Here is a 17,699-nt window from a genome sequence, read left to right on the forward strand (position 1 = left end):
AGGGAAAATTAGTTAATTTAGCTTTCTAATCTTGACCTCATTTATTGGTCAGTTTGTTCATCCAGTAGGAGGGGAGGGGATGGGATATTGTTACTTTAGCCAGCGTCGAGCATCACTTTATCATAGTACATAAAAATCTGGTGCAACATCCAAATAATAGTATATCGATTACTCACTAACACACACACTCACATACACACACACATACACACATACACACACACTCACATACACACACACATACACACACACACACACATACAAACATATCAAACTTACTTAGACAGTTCTTCCTTAAATTTTAGATAGTTAAGTTAATGCCAAAATTAAATAGTGACTTAAAATATTGTAATTCATATAAAAATATTTTTAATAATCTTTCCTGCATTCTAAATGGTAATTCCTAGTCTAAGTAGACATGAAAAATCATATTATCCATACATTTGCATACTAAATAGCCAAAAACCTTTCTAAAAAATTCCTCAATGATCGAATCGAGCGTTTACAAGATACTTGTCAAAATAAATAAAATAATTAATTAAATACCAGCGTCAACAGATTTATAGTATGATATATTATATACAGATAACTACCTCCCTCCACTTTTCAATAACCTTTTTCGTCTGCTAGCAAATTTTTTTTCTGCTACTTGGCAGTGTTAATTTTGGTTGATTTTCAATGACCCAATTGAGAGTCGACACAAGGACACTGGGGATTATTTAACCCCTTCCCCCTCTAGTGTTTTACTCTAATCCAGCGTCAATGCCCCTAGAGGCATCTTGGATGTAAAGTAAAGAGTAGCTTTGGATGGACAAACGGACAGAAAAGTTAATTATAGAGTAGCTTCGCTGTTAAGGGGAGGCAAACGGACAGTCGAAGTTAATGTTAGAGTAGCTTCGCTGTTATGGATGAACGGACGGACAAACGCAGTGAATTATAGATTAGTTTTGCTTTTACTGACGGACGGCTGACAAACAAAGTGAATTATAGAGTAACCCCACTATTATAGAGTAGATTTGTCATTACGCATGGACGAACAAGTGAACTATAGAGAAGCTTCGCTGTCATGGATGGACAGACAGACAGTCATAGTTAAGTATAGAGTAGATTCGCTGTTAAGGAGTGGCAGACTGTCAGGCAATGTGAATTATAGATTAGCTTCGCTGATATATATGGAAGAACTTACAGACAAAGTGAATTTTAGAGTAGCTTCGCTGTTACGCATGGACGGATGGACAGATAGCAAATTATAGAGAAGCTTCGCTGTTATGGATGGACAGACAGACAGACAAAATGAATTATAAAGTAGCCCTGATACTTCAAAATATTGTGTCAATTTTGACAGATATAAAAATGTAGTCAAAAATTGACTTAAAATGTCACATGTTCGACAGGCTAGAAGGTAAACTTGATTGACAGCAGCGCAGTCACTCTTTAACTAGGATATGGCTGTACGTCTTTTTATTCGACCTGTATGTCTGTGCGTATCTTATTATATGGGGAAAATGTGATTTTCTCAGCTGCTATTTAATATTCCTTGTAATAATATTTATGTAAATGGTTTGTCAGTCATTCTACAAAAATATGAATCTTAAAACATGAAATATATTTGAAAGGTTTACTGATTTCTTCCCAATTAATTTATTCTTGATTTATGAACATTGAACATTTGATCTTTACATCAATTTGTCTGTATTTCCATGCTTTTTTGTTCGTTACTACTTAATTATGGATGCATTTTAGAAGCAAAGATACTCTATAATTCTGAATGTCCGTCTGTTCATCTGTTCATTAGACACATTTTGTGAGAATTGTAATTTTCTTGGCTCCTATAACTCACATCATTTTTAAAAAGCAAGACAATTCTATGTTATGGGTCAGTCTGTACGTCTGTCTGTCTGTAATGAAGAGTTTAAAATTCAATAAAAGTTTACACAAATAGTCAAGAAATAGACAGAAAAATGAAATTATTGGTTTAAATGTTTTTGTTTGAAAGAATTTAAACAAAATAAATATTAAATTAAAAAGCAGCTATAAAGGAGTCAAGAAGTGATCTGGCTATATCAATGATATGATATGGACAATAGTTAGGGGAATCTTTACTATACTAAATCAAACCCCTATCTTTGCCTTAGAGAAAATTTTATTCATTTTTTTTGGAAGGACGGACTGACCTCAGTTATGTAGAAGCTTTGGATTCTAAAACTTTATTTTTGTATCAACTAAAATAATCTTATTTAGAATATTGTAAATTTTGAACTTTTTTTTTCAGAGATGGGGTAAAAAAGATAAAAAGAAGAATACACGCTCACATTAAAAACATAAATGATTTCATCGGGCTCTACAAATTTGCCGTCATTATATTTTCTAGATTTTTGATTGATTGATTGATTTAAATGCAGACAACAGAAAGAAAAACATAAACAAACATATTGAAATTGTACTCAAATAAAAACTCATCTCTATTCAGCGGCATTCTAGCGCTAGTACCCAAGTCTTTAAAAAATAGCCAAAAATACAAAAGTTGCACTCTCCCTCACCCATTTGTCTCCGTTTTTCAAATTTTGTCTCCACATCGTAGAATACCAATATTTTCTTCATTCTAATAAACATCCATTCCTCTATATTTAGTATATATATCGAAGTATATTCAGCGGCATTCCAGCGCGTGTACCCAAAATAGCACTCTCCCTTACCCACTTGATTCCGTTTTTTTAAAATTTTTGTCTCTGCAGGGTTAGACTGGTTAATCTTCAGTCTTCTATATTTAGTTCTCTGAGCCAGCTGACCGGCCAGTGCAAATACTCTCTGAGCCAGCTGACCGGCCAGTGCAAATACTCTCTGAGCCAGCTGACCGGCCAGTGCAAATACTTTCTTTGCCAGCTGACCGGCCAGTGCAAATACCCTCTAAGCCAGCTGACCGGCCAGTGCAAATACTCTCTGAGCCAGCTGACCGGCCAGTGCAAATACCCTCTAAGCCAGCTGACCGGCCAGTGCAAATACTCTCTGAGCCAGCTGACCGGCCAGTGCAAATACTTTCTTTGCCAGCTGACCGGCCAGTGCAAATACCCTCTAAGCCAGCTGACCGGCCAGTGCAAATACTCTCTGAGCCAGCTGACCGGCCAGTGCAAATACCCTCTAAGCCAGCTGACCAGCCACTGGAAGTTCTATCCCCTGTCCATGAGAATCCTGCCATTCATATTCATAATATTCCTACTGGTCCCACTTATATTCAACATTCCTAAAAGATCCAAGGTAAATTTTAGTAGCAAAGCTACTCTATAGATTGTCTGAATTAGTACGTCCATCTGCATTTTAGTTCATATTATTCAATAAAACTAGCGGTTTCGCCCCTAGCCTCTAGGGGCTTTGCCCCAAGAAGTAATTAAAGAAAAATAAAATAATTACCTCTGGAGATGCCCCCACAAATTTTAAATAATTTTTAAAAAATTGAGGGGGGATTTTTTTCATTTTTGGGGGTGTCCTACCCTCCAAGAAAATAGCCTAAAACCACCACAGGACCAGTAGGTATATTCCCTGAAGAGTAGAATCCAATCGGTTCAGTGGTTACCGAGATCTTAAGGGACGGACAGACAGACAGACGGACGGACAGACATCATTCTAATTTGTATTATAGATATCTGATACTATAACTTTAATTTCCAGTTGCAGATCATATAATTTTGACCCCCTCAAGAGACTATACAAAGTTTCCAAAAAAAAGGAGCCACGTGACGTCAATAGATCCATTTCTTTTAAAGGAGTTTCCTTTCCCACTTCTCCTTTCATCTCTCCCTTTTGTGACATCAAACATGGCTCATTTTTCAGACGCTTTGTCTAGCTTCCTCATACAATATATGAGTTTTTTATGTATGCTTTGTGGAAAATTGTCTTATCCAACGGAAGTTTATTGATTTCAAAATCATACTGTAAACAATTTTTTCTTGTTTTGTCTCTTTTTTTGGTTCAAAGATTTTTCTAAAAATTTTTGAAGATTTTTTTTAATGAAAATTATTCAAACTAAAACATTGTATCAAAAAAGAAATAGAAAAATGGTTGTGGTACTATTGATATGATAGATCTTGTTTTTAACTGTGATGCTACTTTATAATTTACTATGTCTGTATGTCCATCCGTCAGTCTGTAATGCTTTGTAGGAACTGTGATTTTCTCGGCTACCATTAAAGATAGACGGATGATTTTTTTGTGCAGATTCCCTACACTAAAGAGTTTATAATTTACTTTTATTCTTTGTTGATTTTTCAAAAGCACTGAATATCTACTCTTTAAATCATTCTGTCTGTTTGTCCAACTATAATTTTTTGTGCTTCACTATCTATGGATGTTGTCATCCTTGTTTATTTTAGAGAGAAGTTGCCCCACGAGAAGTATTGAACCAAAATGAGGTTGCACCACAGGTTCATAATTATCCTATTAATTAAAGTAGTGAGGTTTTTTTTCTAAAGCTTAAGATTTTGATAACTACTTAACTTATTGAGTTCTTCATTTTATGGAAGCTTCTTATAGATCTATGGATGGATTAATGTTATTTAATTTTTATATCTAAGTTTGGTTTTAGGCTATTTTTCTACTTTTCCTAGATCCTAAAACCGCAGCCGCTAGTTTTAAATTAAGTGAAACTTTTGGGCCCTTGAAACAAATCAAGGAATCAAGAAACTAAAATGAACTAATAAAATTTTATATTTCTAATTTCTCTTTGGCAGATTGGTGGTACCCTCCCTCAATATAGTTATAAACCTTCCAAGGACCTAAAATAAGCTACATTGTAAAATAGAACCATATCAGTTTAGTTGTTAGTGAGATTCTTTGGTACATACAGACAGACACACACACGCAAAAAAAATTATGTTACTTTTATATAAGAATACATACAGAGCTGGATCTTTAAATCATTTAGTGTTTAGCCAAGCCAGATCTGCCTCGAGGTGAGCCAGAGGTGAGCCACAGCTACTGCTAAAAAAACATTGATCTTTAAAATATTTACGGCTCGGTGTGGTCTGGATCACTTCCCGGCTCGGGGGCATTACAATACGAGTGTCGCCGGTGAGCCGTAGGCGAGCCGCTTATTGAGCCGTATCACCAATGTCATTTCGATTTAAAGATTGATATGAGGTCAGCCACTTTCAAAATCGGCCCGCTTGTGGTTCGGCTCGGGCAGATTGGGGGTTTAAAGATCCATCTCTGGATAAATTGTACCACAAGGATCACTCTCTGTATCTCAACCATTGATATTCTATAAGGATTTTTGTACAGGTTGAAGTTTCAGCTATTGATGACCAAGTACAACAGCTCTTATCAAAAGCATTTAGGTAATCAAATAATCGTTTTATTACTTTGTCTGCCCAATTGTTTGTCAGTCTGTAAAGCTATGAGTAAAGAATGTGATTTTCTCGGCTGTTATCTAAATTTATAGAAATAACATGGATGACAACGTCCATAAAAGCAAAGCTATAAAATCAGAAGGAAGGACAAACGAACAATAACTCTTGTAGAGTGTTAGAAATTAATAAGCAAAAAAATAATTTCTAAGTTTAAACGAAATTTTGCTTAAATTTGTTGCAAAATTGCATAAATATAGTTTACAAAAAAAGAGATATAATTTTGGGAATTCATTTTAGAGTTCCCTCCCTTATAGGATCTTAATTGGAAGATTTTTGAAGTTTTTTCGAAGATTTTTAAATCACAAATAAAATTCTAAATCTGTCAGGAAGAGAAAGGGTCACTTGAGAAAAGGGAAGAAAAACAAGTTTTTTACATAAGAAAAGAGTGTTTATTTTATATAAGAATGTTATTTAAAATCACTACTATGATTGAATATTTTTGTGATTAGAAAAAATAGATTTATATAATTTACATTGATTTTCCTTTATTTATTTTTCTCATTTTTATGACCACGAAACATCTGCTAATTCATAATTTTATATTGTATGCTTTGCTACTTATGTGTGTTGTTATACTTGTTATACAGATCTATAGTATAGATGTATATACATACAACAACCTCCCTTCCTTTTTCAATTACCTTTTTCGTCTGCTTCTAAATTATTTTCTGCTACTTGGCTGTTTTAACATAAGCATAAGGTTGCACAAGGTTATGCGATTGGTAGATAAAGTCCAAATTGTGTTGAAATTATGTCAAAAATGATCCATGTGACGTAATAAAAAAGAGGGATTATCCATCTCTTATTTAGGAGTTTTCTTTCCCACTTCTCCTCTCATCTCCATCATTTTATAACGTCACATGAATTATTTTTGACACAATTTTAACACAATTTGGGCTTTGTCCGATGGGTAGATACAGTTATTTAACCTTTTCTACCTCTAGTGTTTTACTCTAATGTTACACCTATTCAGAGGAGCTGATTTTGATGGTAATGGTTTCCTTACCGACGCAGAGCTGGAGATAGCTATCCATGCCAAGATTAGCGAGCATATCAAGGTGGTATAGATAGATAGATAGATAGAAGCCAAACCATAATGATGCTTGTAATGGGATACTCTAACACCCGAGGATATTAGGTTAAGTAACATCCAACAGACAACCAATCCTCTAATTGCACGATCCTAGTCTGGTAGTCTTATAAACTAATGCCGCAAGTAAAATAGATAAATAGATGGAATAATTTTTTTGTGGAAGGAGGTGTCTAACCCTCTTTCAAAATAGTATAAAACCTTCACAGGACTAGTAGGTAATTTAGAAACAAAACCTCGTCGGTTCAGTGGTAACCGAGATCCAAAGCTTCAGATAAACATTCTATATATATTCTATTTATATTATATCCTTTTTTATGTTTGATCAGAACGAAATTAACGTTTCTAAATTAATTACAATTAAACAAAGGAAAAGACAGGCATTCCTAAATATTGAGTGTCTTTACTAATCAATTCAGGGTGTTTTTTTATGAACAAAAAAATTGCTTAATTTAACCCACTTAACAGTGACAAAAACTAATAATTAATAAATCATTTTGGTCATTTTGTTTCATGAAAAAAAAAACATTTCATGGTTATCAAAAAAGTATTCCTTAAAAACCTGTTTTTTCCAAAGTGCATAAATTTAAGAACTAATGGACCATGACCAATTTAAAAGGTTTACAAAAATGCGTAAATTTTTAAAATTTTAATTGCGCGGCCTGAGTTAACAGTAGAAAAAATGTTATGCATACTGTTAGAATTTTCATAAACTTTTAGGAAATATATGTATCATATTTGTGCTATTTGTTGTTTAGGAGCTACATTGAAAAATGTTAGAAAGATCAAAAAGTTTTAAGTCAGTTGGAAAATTTTACCACGTAGCTTATAAACTATACATAGCACAGGAATGGTAATTATATATCCAAAAAGTGTAGGTATATACTTTGTTTAGGTCGCTATGAAGAATAATTTCCTCAGGTTTATGAAGCTTGATAAAAAGCCTAAAAATGGACAGGTACTTTTTTTTGGGTGGGGGAGATTTAGAAAGATAGACAGAAAGCTAGTTAGATAGATAGAAAGAAAGAGAGAAAGATATATATATATATATATATAAGAGGTTAACTCACAAACAAAATATGAATTTTACATATTTATTCAGACATTACAAATTGTTTCGTGCATGTTTGCACTCTTCAGATGTCAATGTAAACTGAAGTTGAAAATAAATTTAATTTAAAGGATTTTTACTAATATTTTAGAAGGTTTTTTGAACATAATATTTATATGTATATATATATATATAGATAGATATATAGATAGATAGTTAGATAGATAGATAGATAGATAGATAGATAGATAGAAAGATAGTTAGATAAATAGATAGTTAGATAGATAGATAGAAAGATAGTTAAATAGATAGATAGAAAGAGATTAATATAGATGAATAGATATAAAGAGAGTTACATAGATAGATCGAAAAAGAGTTAAATAGATAAATAATATAATTATCTGGAATAAGCAGAAAGGAGGGACATTGGTTTGTAAATTAATCTAGAACCCAAAGTTTTAAATCCTCTCAGGGATAACAATTGGCCATAAATTGAAATACATTCCCAATGATGATACGCAAAATTAACCCTTTTTAAAATTAGAGGTTGAAACCAATGTCCCCTCCCTCCTTGTCCCTCTAAATCGATGGCGTATTAACTTTGTGTACTTTTATATAACTTTTATAGATTATGAATATAACTGTAATTGTTTTAGGTGGATTGGGATGAATATTTTGAGTTCTTTTTAAGGTAATACATATGAGAAGGGGTAATTTTGTAAATCAATATTGGGATCAATTTATAAGCTACTATTGTCTTATTCCTTTTTAAAGGCGAAGCTTTTCTATAATTAGGGTCGGTCCGTACGTCCGTACGTAACGGATAGATTTTTTAAAGTTAATTTAGGCATGTTAGAATTGTCCTATCGATTTCAAACTTTGCATGATGATTCCTATAGGAGTTAGGTACGAGTTAGAAAGCAAATCAACTCTATAATCGTTACCAGAAAGTACGTCCATTCTAAACATGTTGATTTTTAACTTTTTTAACATCAAATTTTTATGTGATAAAATTATCCGATTGGTCTAATTTTTGGAATGCTGATTCCTAGGACAACAAAGTACATTGTTATAACACGGTTGGTTTTTTATTAAATGAATAAGTTAGGGTACAATGTTTGGCACTTTCGATATAAGTAAATGATAATAAAAAACCCATAGAATGCGATAATAACTTCAGAAAAATCGAAGAAAATAGTTTTCATACTTAATTAACGTTTTTAAGTTTTTCTTCAAAAAATTTAGATAAGATGCCTTTAAAAGTCGTCTATGATTTTGTCAGGGATAAAAATGTAACTTTAAAATAAGAATTACAACATATTTTTTCAATTAGTACAAAGTAAAATTTTGAACATTTTATTGATCAGTATATTTTTTAAAATGTGAAGTAGAAACCTGAATATTTTATCATGAAAATTGTGTTATGATTTGATTGTCTGCTAGATTACAAGAAAAAAGATACTGACAGTACTTGTTGGTTCTTTAAAAAAAATTTGGTAGATTACTTTCAGAACCCCTCTTTTTGCAACGTTATTTCAATAGAACAGAGCCGTAGTCTTAGTGTACTCAATATCTAGACAGCCAACCATTGTTTTAGAATTGTTCAATTTTTTTAACTTCTGATAAAAACAGAATTAATGGTATTTTTGTAAATATTATACCTCCAAGAAATGGCTATACTTCCCAATCATATGTTGTGTGATATTTAAGAGGAATTATTTTGATATAATGTCATTAAAATATTCGTTGAAAAAAGTGCTATTCTAGCTTATACTTTACATTTTAATGTGTATGATAATTCAAATAAAAGATAATGAAGATTTATATTATATTTAATTGTTATAATTATACCTGGAAACAGTAAAAAACTGACTTTATTTTACTGATGTAGGGAAAATTTTGTCAAATATTTGAATAAAAAAACAATATAAAACAAAATAAATTATTTCTAATATAGTCACAAAAAGGCTTAATGAGTTTAGGAAATATTTCATTCACTAATCATGTCATTTAAACTCTATTACTCAGAATACAGTGTAAAAAGATGTTCTCGTTTTAATTTTAAGTAATTTCAAATGCATTTTAATACCTTTTAATGTTTTATTTTTCGAAACATCTTTTTATAAAATGTTATTGATTTTTGAAGTTATATGTTAAAATGTTTTTAAATTTTGTTAACATTTTGTTTTAAATGTAGAAAATTGGTAATTCTAAACATTCAAAAAATGATTTTATTAAATTTTCATCACTTAAATTGCATGTTTGATGAAATTTTCAACTGATAATTCAAGAAAAATCGTTTAAGTTTTATTATATTTTACTTTGAAATGTTAAAAAAATATAATTATTGTCAAAAATGTGGAAGTTATACTTTTCTCAAAAAAAGACCTAAAACATGCAAATTAACACGTGTAATGAGATTTTTTTTCTTTCAGATTTAATTTTAAGTAATTATTGATATTTTTTGTAAAAAGGATTTTATATAAAAAGTTTTAAAACTCGAGTTATGTAGTGGTTCTAAAAAAGGTTACGAATTTATGCAATTTTCTTGCAAAAAAAATTTTCTAGGATTTTAAAAATAGCAAAGGGTGTTATTAGACGTACTTACAGATACAATTGCTAAGTCATTTTGGCCAAACACTAAAATAAAGTTTTTACATCTGAGGGTCCAACCGTGATAAGCGAATCATCTCTATAATCAAGTCCTAAAAATGTAAGTATGTCCTTAAACAATATCCTGTATTTAAGCAGTTTTTCATCAGATTTACTTACAATTTTGTTTCGTTTGTCAGAGCTTCGCTTTTATGGATGTTGTCATCCCTGTTTTATAACCCCTTTTTTACATATGATTTTGAAATTTGCAGTTTTGATTTTCTTTGAACTTTCTGGATAAATCTAGTTTTCCCGACCTTTCATATAAAACTCAATTGATCTCCCATTGTCCCATCCCTAAGGTGGATTCTTAAAAAACTTTTTGGCTCACAGGCTCGCTAAATTTTTTTCCTAAAAATTCTCCAAAATAGTAGTATAAAATCTACAAAAATTAAATAAAGACTTAGGTTAATAACCCTTTTATGATTTTATTTAATTTTTGTAGATTTTTTATGCGATTTTGGAGGATTTTCCACAATTTTTTTTAGCGAGCCTCTCTAATTTTAGTGAGGCAATGAGCCAAAAAGTTTTTTTTTAAGAATCCACCTCTGATTTTACACAGACTATTTTTTTATGAAAATCATCTTTTTCAAGCATACAGCACTATAGTTTACTTTGTCAGTCATTTTAAGTATATGTTTAGTTTATATTTTTTTTTGCTCCAAAACTCACTTTATCCTTTTTTTGATGTTGTCAGTTTTGTTATAATTCAGAGACAGAGGAAAGTACCACCAAAAATTGACCAATGGTAAAGTTTACACTGGCCACTCATTGGTCATTTTTATCGTATGACGTCATTTTTTTGTAGGCACTTTACGCTGTATCTATAATTCACGTTGTCTGTCAGTCCGTTTGTCATTCAGTCAGTCAGTCGTTCCGTCAGTCTCAGGTGATTTTCAAGATGGACGGATAATTTTTTATTGATCCATTTTGATTTTCGAATATATTTAGTGAAAGATTTGGACTTAGTACAGAAGAAATTGAGAGTATCAATAATAATAATACAACTCCAAGAAATATTAAGGTATCTATCTATCTATTTATTTATAAAACTTAAGTTTAAAATTAATTTGAATTTGAAGGATTTTTACAAATATTTTGGAAGATTTTTTTTGTACAAAATAATTTATTTATTGTATTTCTTTCTTTCAATACATATATCTGTCTGTCTATCTATTTATCTAACTATCTAACTATCTAACTATCTATCTATCTATCTATCTATCTATCTATCTATCTATCTATCTAACTATCTATCTATCTATCTATCTATCTATCTATCTATCTATCTATCTATCTATCTATCTATCTATCTATCTATCTATCTATCTATCTATCTATCTATCTATCTATCTATCTATCTATCTATCTATCTATCTATCTATCTATCTATCTATCTAACTATCTAACTATCTATCTATCTATCTATCTATCTATCTATCTATCTATCTATCTAACTATCTATCTATCTATCTATCTATCTATCTATCTATCTATCTATCTATCTATCTATCTATCTATCTATCTATCTATCTATCTATCTATCTATCTATCTATCTATCTATCTATCTATCTATCTATCTATCTATCTATCTATCTATCTATCTATCTATCTATCTATCTATCTATCTATCTATCTATCTATCTATCTATCTATCTATCTATCTATCTATCTATCTATCTATCTATCTATCTATCTATCTATCTATCTATCTATCTATCTATCTATCTATCTATCTATCTATCTATCTATCTATCTATCTATCTATCTATCTATCTATCTATCTATCTATCTGTCTATCCATCTAGGAGAGTATATCTATGCTGAAGGCAGCATGGTCGGAGGCCGCCAGAGGAAAACCTGAAAGTTTAAACATAGGTAATATACAGAAATCTTAAGGGATAAGACAATGGACAATTACTTGATGATAATAAACAAAATTACCCCTTCTATTGGTTAAATTTTGTTGTTGTTTGTCCAACATAATCAAGATAAAATAAAAGTCTTTTTAAAACTTTGGGTAGCACTATGATATAGAGTCCAATGTCTTATCCCTCCCTTTTCCCAGGGACAATTGTGAATGATATTCTGACAAACAATTCTAATGGAAAATTTTCCCATAACCCTCTTCCCCTTTTCCTTCCCTTCTTACCCACCCCTCTTTAGTTAAATGAAACAGTTTAAAGGTTTCGTGATTTTTTTTGTAGAATTTATTGTTAGAAAATCTACCCCTCCCTTGTCCTCCATTAGTAGCGCAGCAACAAATGAGTAGCAAACTGTAATACAATAAGACTATAGAAATTATCTTGAAATAATACATAAATAAAATTTAAGCTTCCCGTCTGTCCGTTCGTCTGTCTGTCAGCACTGAATGAGGGAAACGATAATTTCGGCTGCTGTTTGAGATACACTGCAGAAATTTTGTTTGCCTATTTCTTTATTTAATAAGAACCGGTTCTCAGTTAAGAAAATGCTAAACAAAAAATAATGCATAGCATCGTATAACAGACAATTTCCCACCAATCAAACTAAAGAAAATCATAAATTCATACCAGTTTGGTTTTAATCTTATAATTGTAGATTTTTATATCCGCGAAGAGATGTCTATAACACGATGCAATAACTTTTATTTTATTTAGTAAGTCAATCCGATTAACATCTGGATGAGAACCAGTTCTCAGTTATACCGTAAAATCATGTGTAGCATCGTATGACAGAAATTTTTCATGAATATTAAAATAAAAAGATTAATACCAGTTTTGTTAGCCCGGGCATTCGTCTACCAAAACTAGTTTTAATATAATAATTTATCATTTTCATTTCCGCGGAAAGTTGTCTATAATACTATTCGATAAATAACTACTATTTTTTTTTTTAGATGAATTTTTATCATTAGAACATCCAGAATCCAGGTAAATAATTAGCAATTAAAAAATCCCCCAGATTCGAAGAAAGTCCCTTCAAAACCTTCTTTCTCCCAGGAAGGGAGTGGACAATGAACTGTTTATTACACTAGTCTCCAAAGTTTTATAAAACCGTTTTCTTATTCCTTGGCTTAATAAATTTTATTGAATTTTGATTGGTTGGTTAATTAAGTTGAGTGTCCAACGTTTCAACAATTAATTGTAATACACAATAATTTTGTGTATCATAATTGGGGATGTACATAAATTTATCGTCCATTGTCTTATCCATTTAGATCCATAACTTTCCCCACTTAAGGGGTAAAACTATTGTTTTTCAAAATCACCTTATTAAGGGGGGGGGGGGGTTAAAGTTACTGTGTTTTTTTTTTAAAGTGAAGCTTTTCTAAAATTAGGTTCGGTCCTTACATCCGAAACGGATAACTTTTTTCGTTAATTTAGTCATGTTCTATCGAGTGTCAATTTATTTCCCGCGGAAAACTGTTTATAATTCGATGAATAACTATTCTTTATTTTAGTATGTTTACAAGAATCTCTGATGTCGAAGCTTTGCTTATAAAGGTACTTTTGGGTCATGGAAAGAAAAGAAGTTTCGGGTTTCATCGTATTTTCACAGTAGCTTTTGAAAGGTTATTTTAGGTTAGGCTAAGTAAATTTTAATGATTATCACGCAGCGCTAGAGCCCCCCCGCAGTGGCTAGAAATAGGAGAAAAACTACTGTGAAAATACTACGAAACCCGCAACTTCGTTTTCTTTCCATGATCCGTACTTTTTTTTCAAACAAAGATGACAATATCTAAAAATATTAATTTTTAAGTGATTATTTTAAAAATTTAGAGCATCGTCCGCTTGTAATAGAATGCGATACCCTAATACCCGAGGATATTAGGTTAAGTATCATCAAACAGACCACCAACCCGTTAATTGAACGACTTTTGTCTGAGAAAAAAACGACTTAAAAATTATTCTGTATAAAGTAATGTTCTATCGGGTTCAAACCTTTTGTCATTTGAAAGACCTCTAGAAAAACTGTCAGACCAATTAAAAAATTCCTTCTGTAAAAAAATTATTAAATTAATTTTTTTAAATGAAAAAAATCTTTGAAATTGAACAAAAGTTAAAAGATTTTGTATTTTTTAATTAGAAGATTTTTTAGTTTTAAAATTAAATTTAAAATTCTTAATCTGTCATGGAGTATAAATAGGACTTTCTGTTTAATTTATATAAGAATGTTTTTGATTCTTTAAAAATTAAGAACCAACATATGGTTATTTAAAAATAAGGAAAAGGGGGGATTTATCAAAGGTGGGTTTTTTAAAAAACTAGTTATTCTAGCCAGTGATCTAGCCTGGATATCGAAAGGTAGATAGGTTGATTCTTAAATAATAAGTTATCCGTAGCTGTCTATCTATAGTGCCCTAGCAAAATGGGGATAGTTGTCACTGCTTTTGGACTACCTATTCTATTGAAGTCAGGAAATACCCTATACCCCATCTCTTTTTTAGGGGGTTTCTTTCCCTCTTCCCTTTATCTTTCCCTCTACAATGACGCCAATAGAATAGGTAGGCCAAAAGCTGTGATATCTATCCCCATTTTACCAGGGCACTAAACACAGCTACTTTTTATTTAGAAAGACAAGGATGGAGATGGGAAGTTGAGCCTCGCTGAATACTCTAGTCATATCTTTCAAGATTTAAACACAGGTCAGAGCTGTTTCATTCATTCCCTCTGTCTGTACGTCAGTCTGTCCTTATGTCTGTCTGTCTGTCTGTCTGTCTGTCTATCTAGTCATATCTTTCAAGATTTAAACACAGGTCAGAGCTGTTTTATTCATTCCCTCTGTCTGTACGTCAGTCTGTCTGTCTTTCTGTAGTCTATCTGTCAGCCGTCTATCTGTCTAACCGTCTGTCTTTCTGTCCGTCTGTCCTTCTAGCTGTCTTCCCGTCAGTCTTTCTTTCTGTCCGTCTGTTTGTCCGTATGTCCGTCTGTCTTTCTATCAATATGTCTGTATGTCCGTCTATCATTCAGTCAAACCGTCTGTATGTGACTGTCTGACCTTCTGTCTTTCCCTCAGTATGTCTGTCTGTCTTTCTCCCTGTCCATAAATTTGTGCGTCCGGCAGTATCTGCATTAAAAATGATAAATACTAACATGAACGTATTCGCCCTTGCTGTAGTGAAGCCACTTAAGGATTTGATGTTTATATACACTGAATATCTGCTCTTTAAATCATTTTGTCCATTCATGATTTTATTTGTGCTTCACTACTTATGTATATGATCATTCTTGATGAAATAAATTTATATTTCGTGGAGTGCCTCATGGTTGCATATTAGGTCCTATTATATATAGTTTGTGGAGTGCCTCAAGGTTGCATATTAGGTCCTATTATATATAGTTTGTGGAGTGCCTCAAGGTTGCATATTAGGTCCTATTATATTATTCATATTTCAGAAGAAAAACAAGAGTTAGAGGAGGAGTTTAAGTCTGTGGATGTAGATGCCAGCGGTATTGCTGAAAGGTTTGTGTTTGTTTTTCTGTCTGTCTGTTTATTTATCTATCTCTCTATCTTTCTAACTCCCTATCTGTCTAAATGTCTGTCTGTATGTATGTCTTTAAGTCTGTCTTTTTGCATGTCTTTTGTAGGGTTGGTTGACATCTGTATAAAAAAAGAAAATAACGCAGAACAAAAAAGCTTGGTGACGAGTAAATAAATGTGAAAAAATGAAATAATGCGTAAATGATAACGTGCCTGCTTGCTGTCAGGGAGGTGTCAGGTTCGTTTCTGGTCCACATTGCGTCCGTCATACTAGAGACTCTAAAAATGGTATCTACATGTAGCATGTGATGTAGCATGTGATACTAGTGAGAGTTTCTATGCATCTATCTAACTATCTATCTATCTAGGAAAGAGTTGGTGAAATTTCTAGATCCAAAGAATAGATATTGGTCCAAGAAGGACGCAAAAAAATTAAGGTAATAGCTTTTTTTAGCATCATATTATGAACAGCTTTAAGTGGATATAAAGATTATAATATGGAAACCAGTTTTGTTAGCCCCTATATGCCGAAGGAACGGGCTAACAAAACTTGTTTCAATATTATAATTAAAGATTTTTATATTCATAGAAAAGATGGATATAATACGATACATGAGTTTTAAGTATGGCTTTAGAACCGGTTAGAACCCTATTTATTTTTACTCTCTTTGTTATTATTATTTTTACATCCAAGGGCTTCGCTACTTATGGATGCTTTCATCTTTGTATTAATTATTTTTTAGATTGAAGGCTGATTTAAATGGCGATTCTTTAATATCTTTAAAGGTTGTATTTTTTTTTATTTTGTAAAGCGAAGCTTTTCTATAATTAGGGTCAGTCCGTACGTCCGTAATGGATAGCTCTTATCGATAATTTGGGCTGAATGGTTTTTTGGCTTAACAACTTTGGCGACTTTTATTGAAATTTGATTGGTTGGTTCATGAAGTTGAGTGTCCAAACGTTTCATTCACTGAATATAATCTACAGAAGAGAGAGAAAGGGAACAATAAGTTGATTATTACACTAGTCCTCAAAGTTTTATAATAACTTTTTCTTATTCTTTGGCCTAACAACTTTGGGGACTTTTGATTGATTGATTTGATTGATTGGTTCATCAAGTGTTCAAACGTTTCAACAACTAATTGTAATCTACAGAAGGGCAGAGAGAGCGTGGGTACAATGGGTTGTTTATGAAACTCGTCTCAAAAGTTTTATAATATCGTTCTTATTCTTTTACGCTAGTCCACAAAGTTTTATAATAACGTTTTCTTATTCTTTGGCTTCACAACTTTGCGGATTTTTATTGAAATTGAAGTTGGTTAATTAGTCCAAACATTTTAACCACTAATTGTAATCTACAAAAAGGGTCATTTTGTGTACATTTTTGAAATACACATCAAGTAATCAGCCATTGTCTTATCCCTTTATCTCCCTGATGCATTTACATGTACCTGTATATATTAAGGAGCTGCTGGTAGAATGGAACCTATTTCTGGACTCTAAACTCCTTAACCCTGGCCTCACATTCCATCCTGACTTTTAACTCTATTCCATGGGGGTGGGGTTTCAAATACTTCCTATTCCGACAGGGGGCAAAGATATCAAGATGCTTTACTTTGACTGAAAAACGGTTCCAATCCAGCAGATATCAATCGGTTTCCAAGCCATACTGGAAATATTATTCTATTGTGATATTTTTATATTTACGACGTTGTTTCTCTAATTTATTTTTATATTTATTTGTTATTAAATATATTTTTATCTTGATTGATTTTTATAACTTAATTCATAACGGTTGAACGTTCAACGTCTCCTCCTCTGTTTTTTAATTTTATTTTCTGTGTGTGACAGATAAAGGGCTATAACTGAGTGACTTTTTAAATATGGGTATGACACAAAACTGAGAGTTGGATTTTTTAAATATCTCCATCATGGCGGGCAGCCAGCTAACCTGGCAGGGTCATCCAGGTAAAAAGCAAAAATATTTGTTAAACTTAAACAAAGTATTTTATGTTACCAATATACTAAAATATATAGTAG

At 31.8% G+C, this 17,699-nt stretch overlaps 1 protein-coding gene across 2 annotated transcripts; it reads left to right on the plus strand.

Annotated features, from left to right (window-relative positions):
* Positions 1 to 601: 601 nt before the first annotated feature.
* On the plus strand, positions 602 to 17,426 carry myd (stromal cell derived factor mayday). 2 transcript variants are annotated; one of them, XM_080150102.1, is made up of 17 exons: positions 640 to 1,402; positions 2,772 to 2,811; positions 3,142 to 3,255; positions 4,368 to 4,418; positions 5,275 to 5,330; positions 6,376 to 6,460; positions 7,388 to 7,450; positions 8,200 to 8,234; positions 11,147 to 11,219; positions 12,005 to 12,074; positions 13,075 to 13,108; positions 13,639 to 13,681; positions 14,751 to 14,823; positions 15,575 to 15,641; positions 16,028 to 16,096; positions 16,403 to 16,445; positions 17,125 to 17,426. In XM_080150102.1, the coding sequence occupies exons 1-17, from the start codon at positions 1,377 to 1,379 to the stop codon at positions 17,200 to 17,202; spliced, it is 1,020 nt and encodes a 339-aa protein (XP_080006228.1). In that variant the 5' UTR covers positions 640 to 1,376; the 3' UTR covers positions 17,203 to 17,426. The 2 variants fall into 2 exon arrangements, with proteins under 2 accessions (XP_080006227.1, XP_080006228.1); XM_080150101.1 differs by having other exon boundaries at positions 602 to 1,402; positions 2,772 to 3,255.
* The last annotated feature ends 273 nt before the right edge of the window (positions 17,427 to 17,699 follow it).

The sequence above is a fragment of the Acartia tonsa genome, chromosome 15 (assembly GCF_053477335.1).
Source record: "Acartia tonsa isolate MP-2025a chromosome 15, ASM5347733v1, whole genome shotgun sequence".
Classification (NCBI taxonomy): Eukaryota; Metazoa; Arthropoda; class Copepoda; order Calanoida; family Acartiidae; genus Acartia; species Acartia tonsa.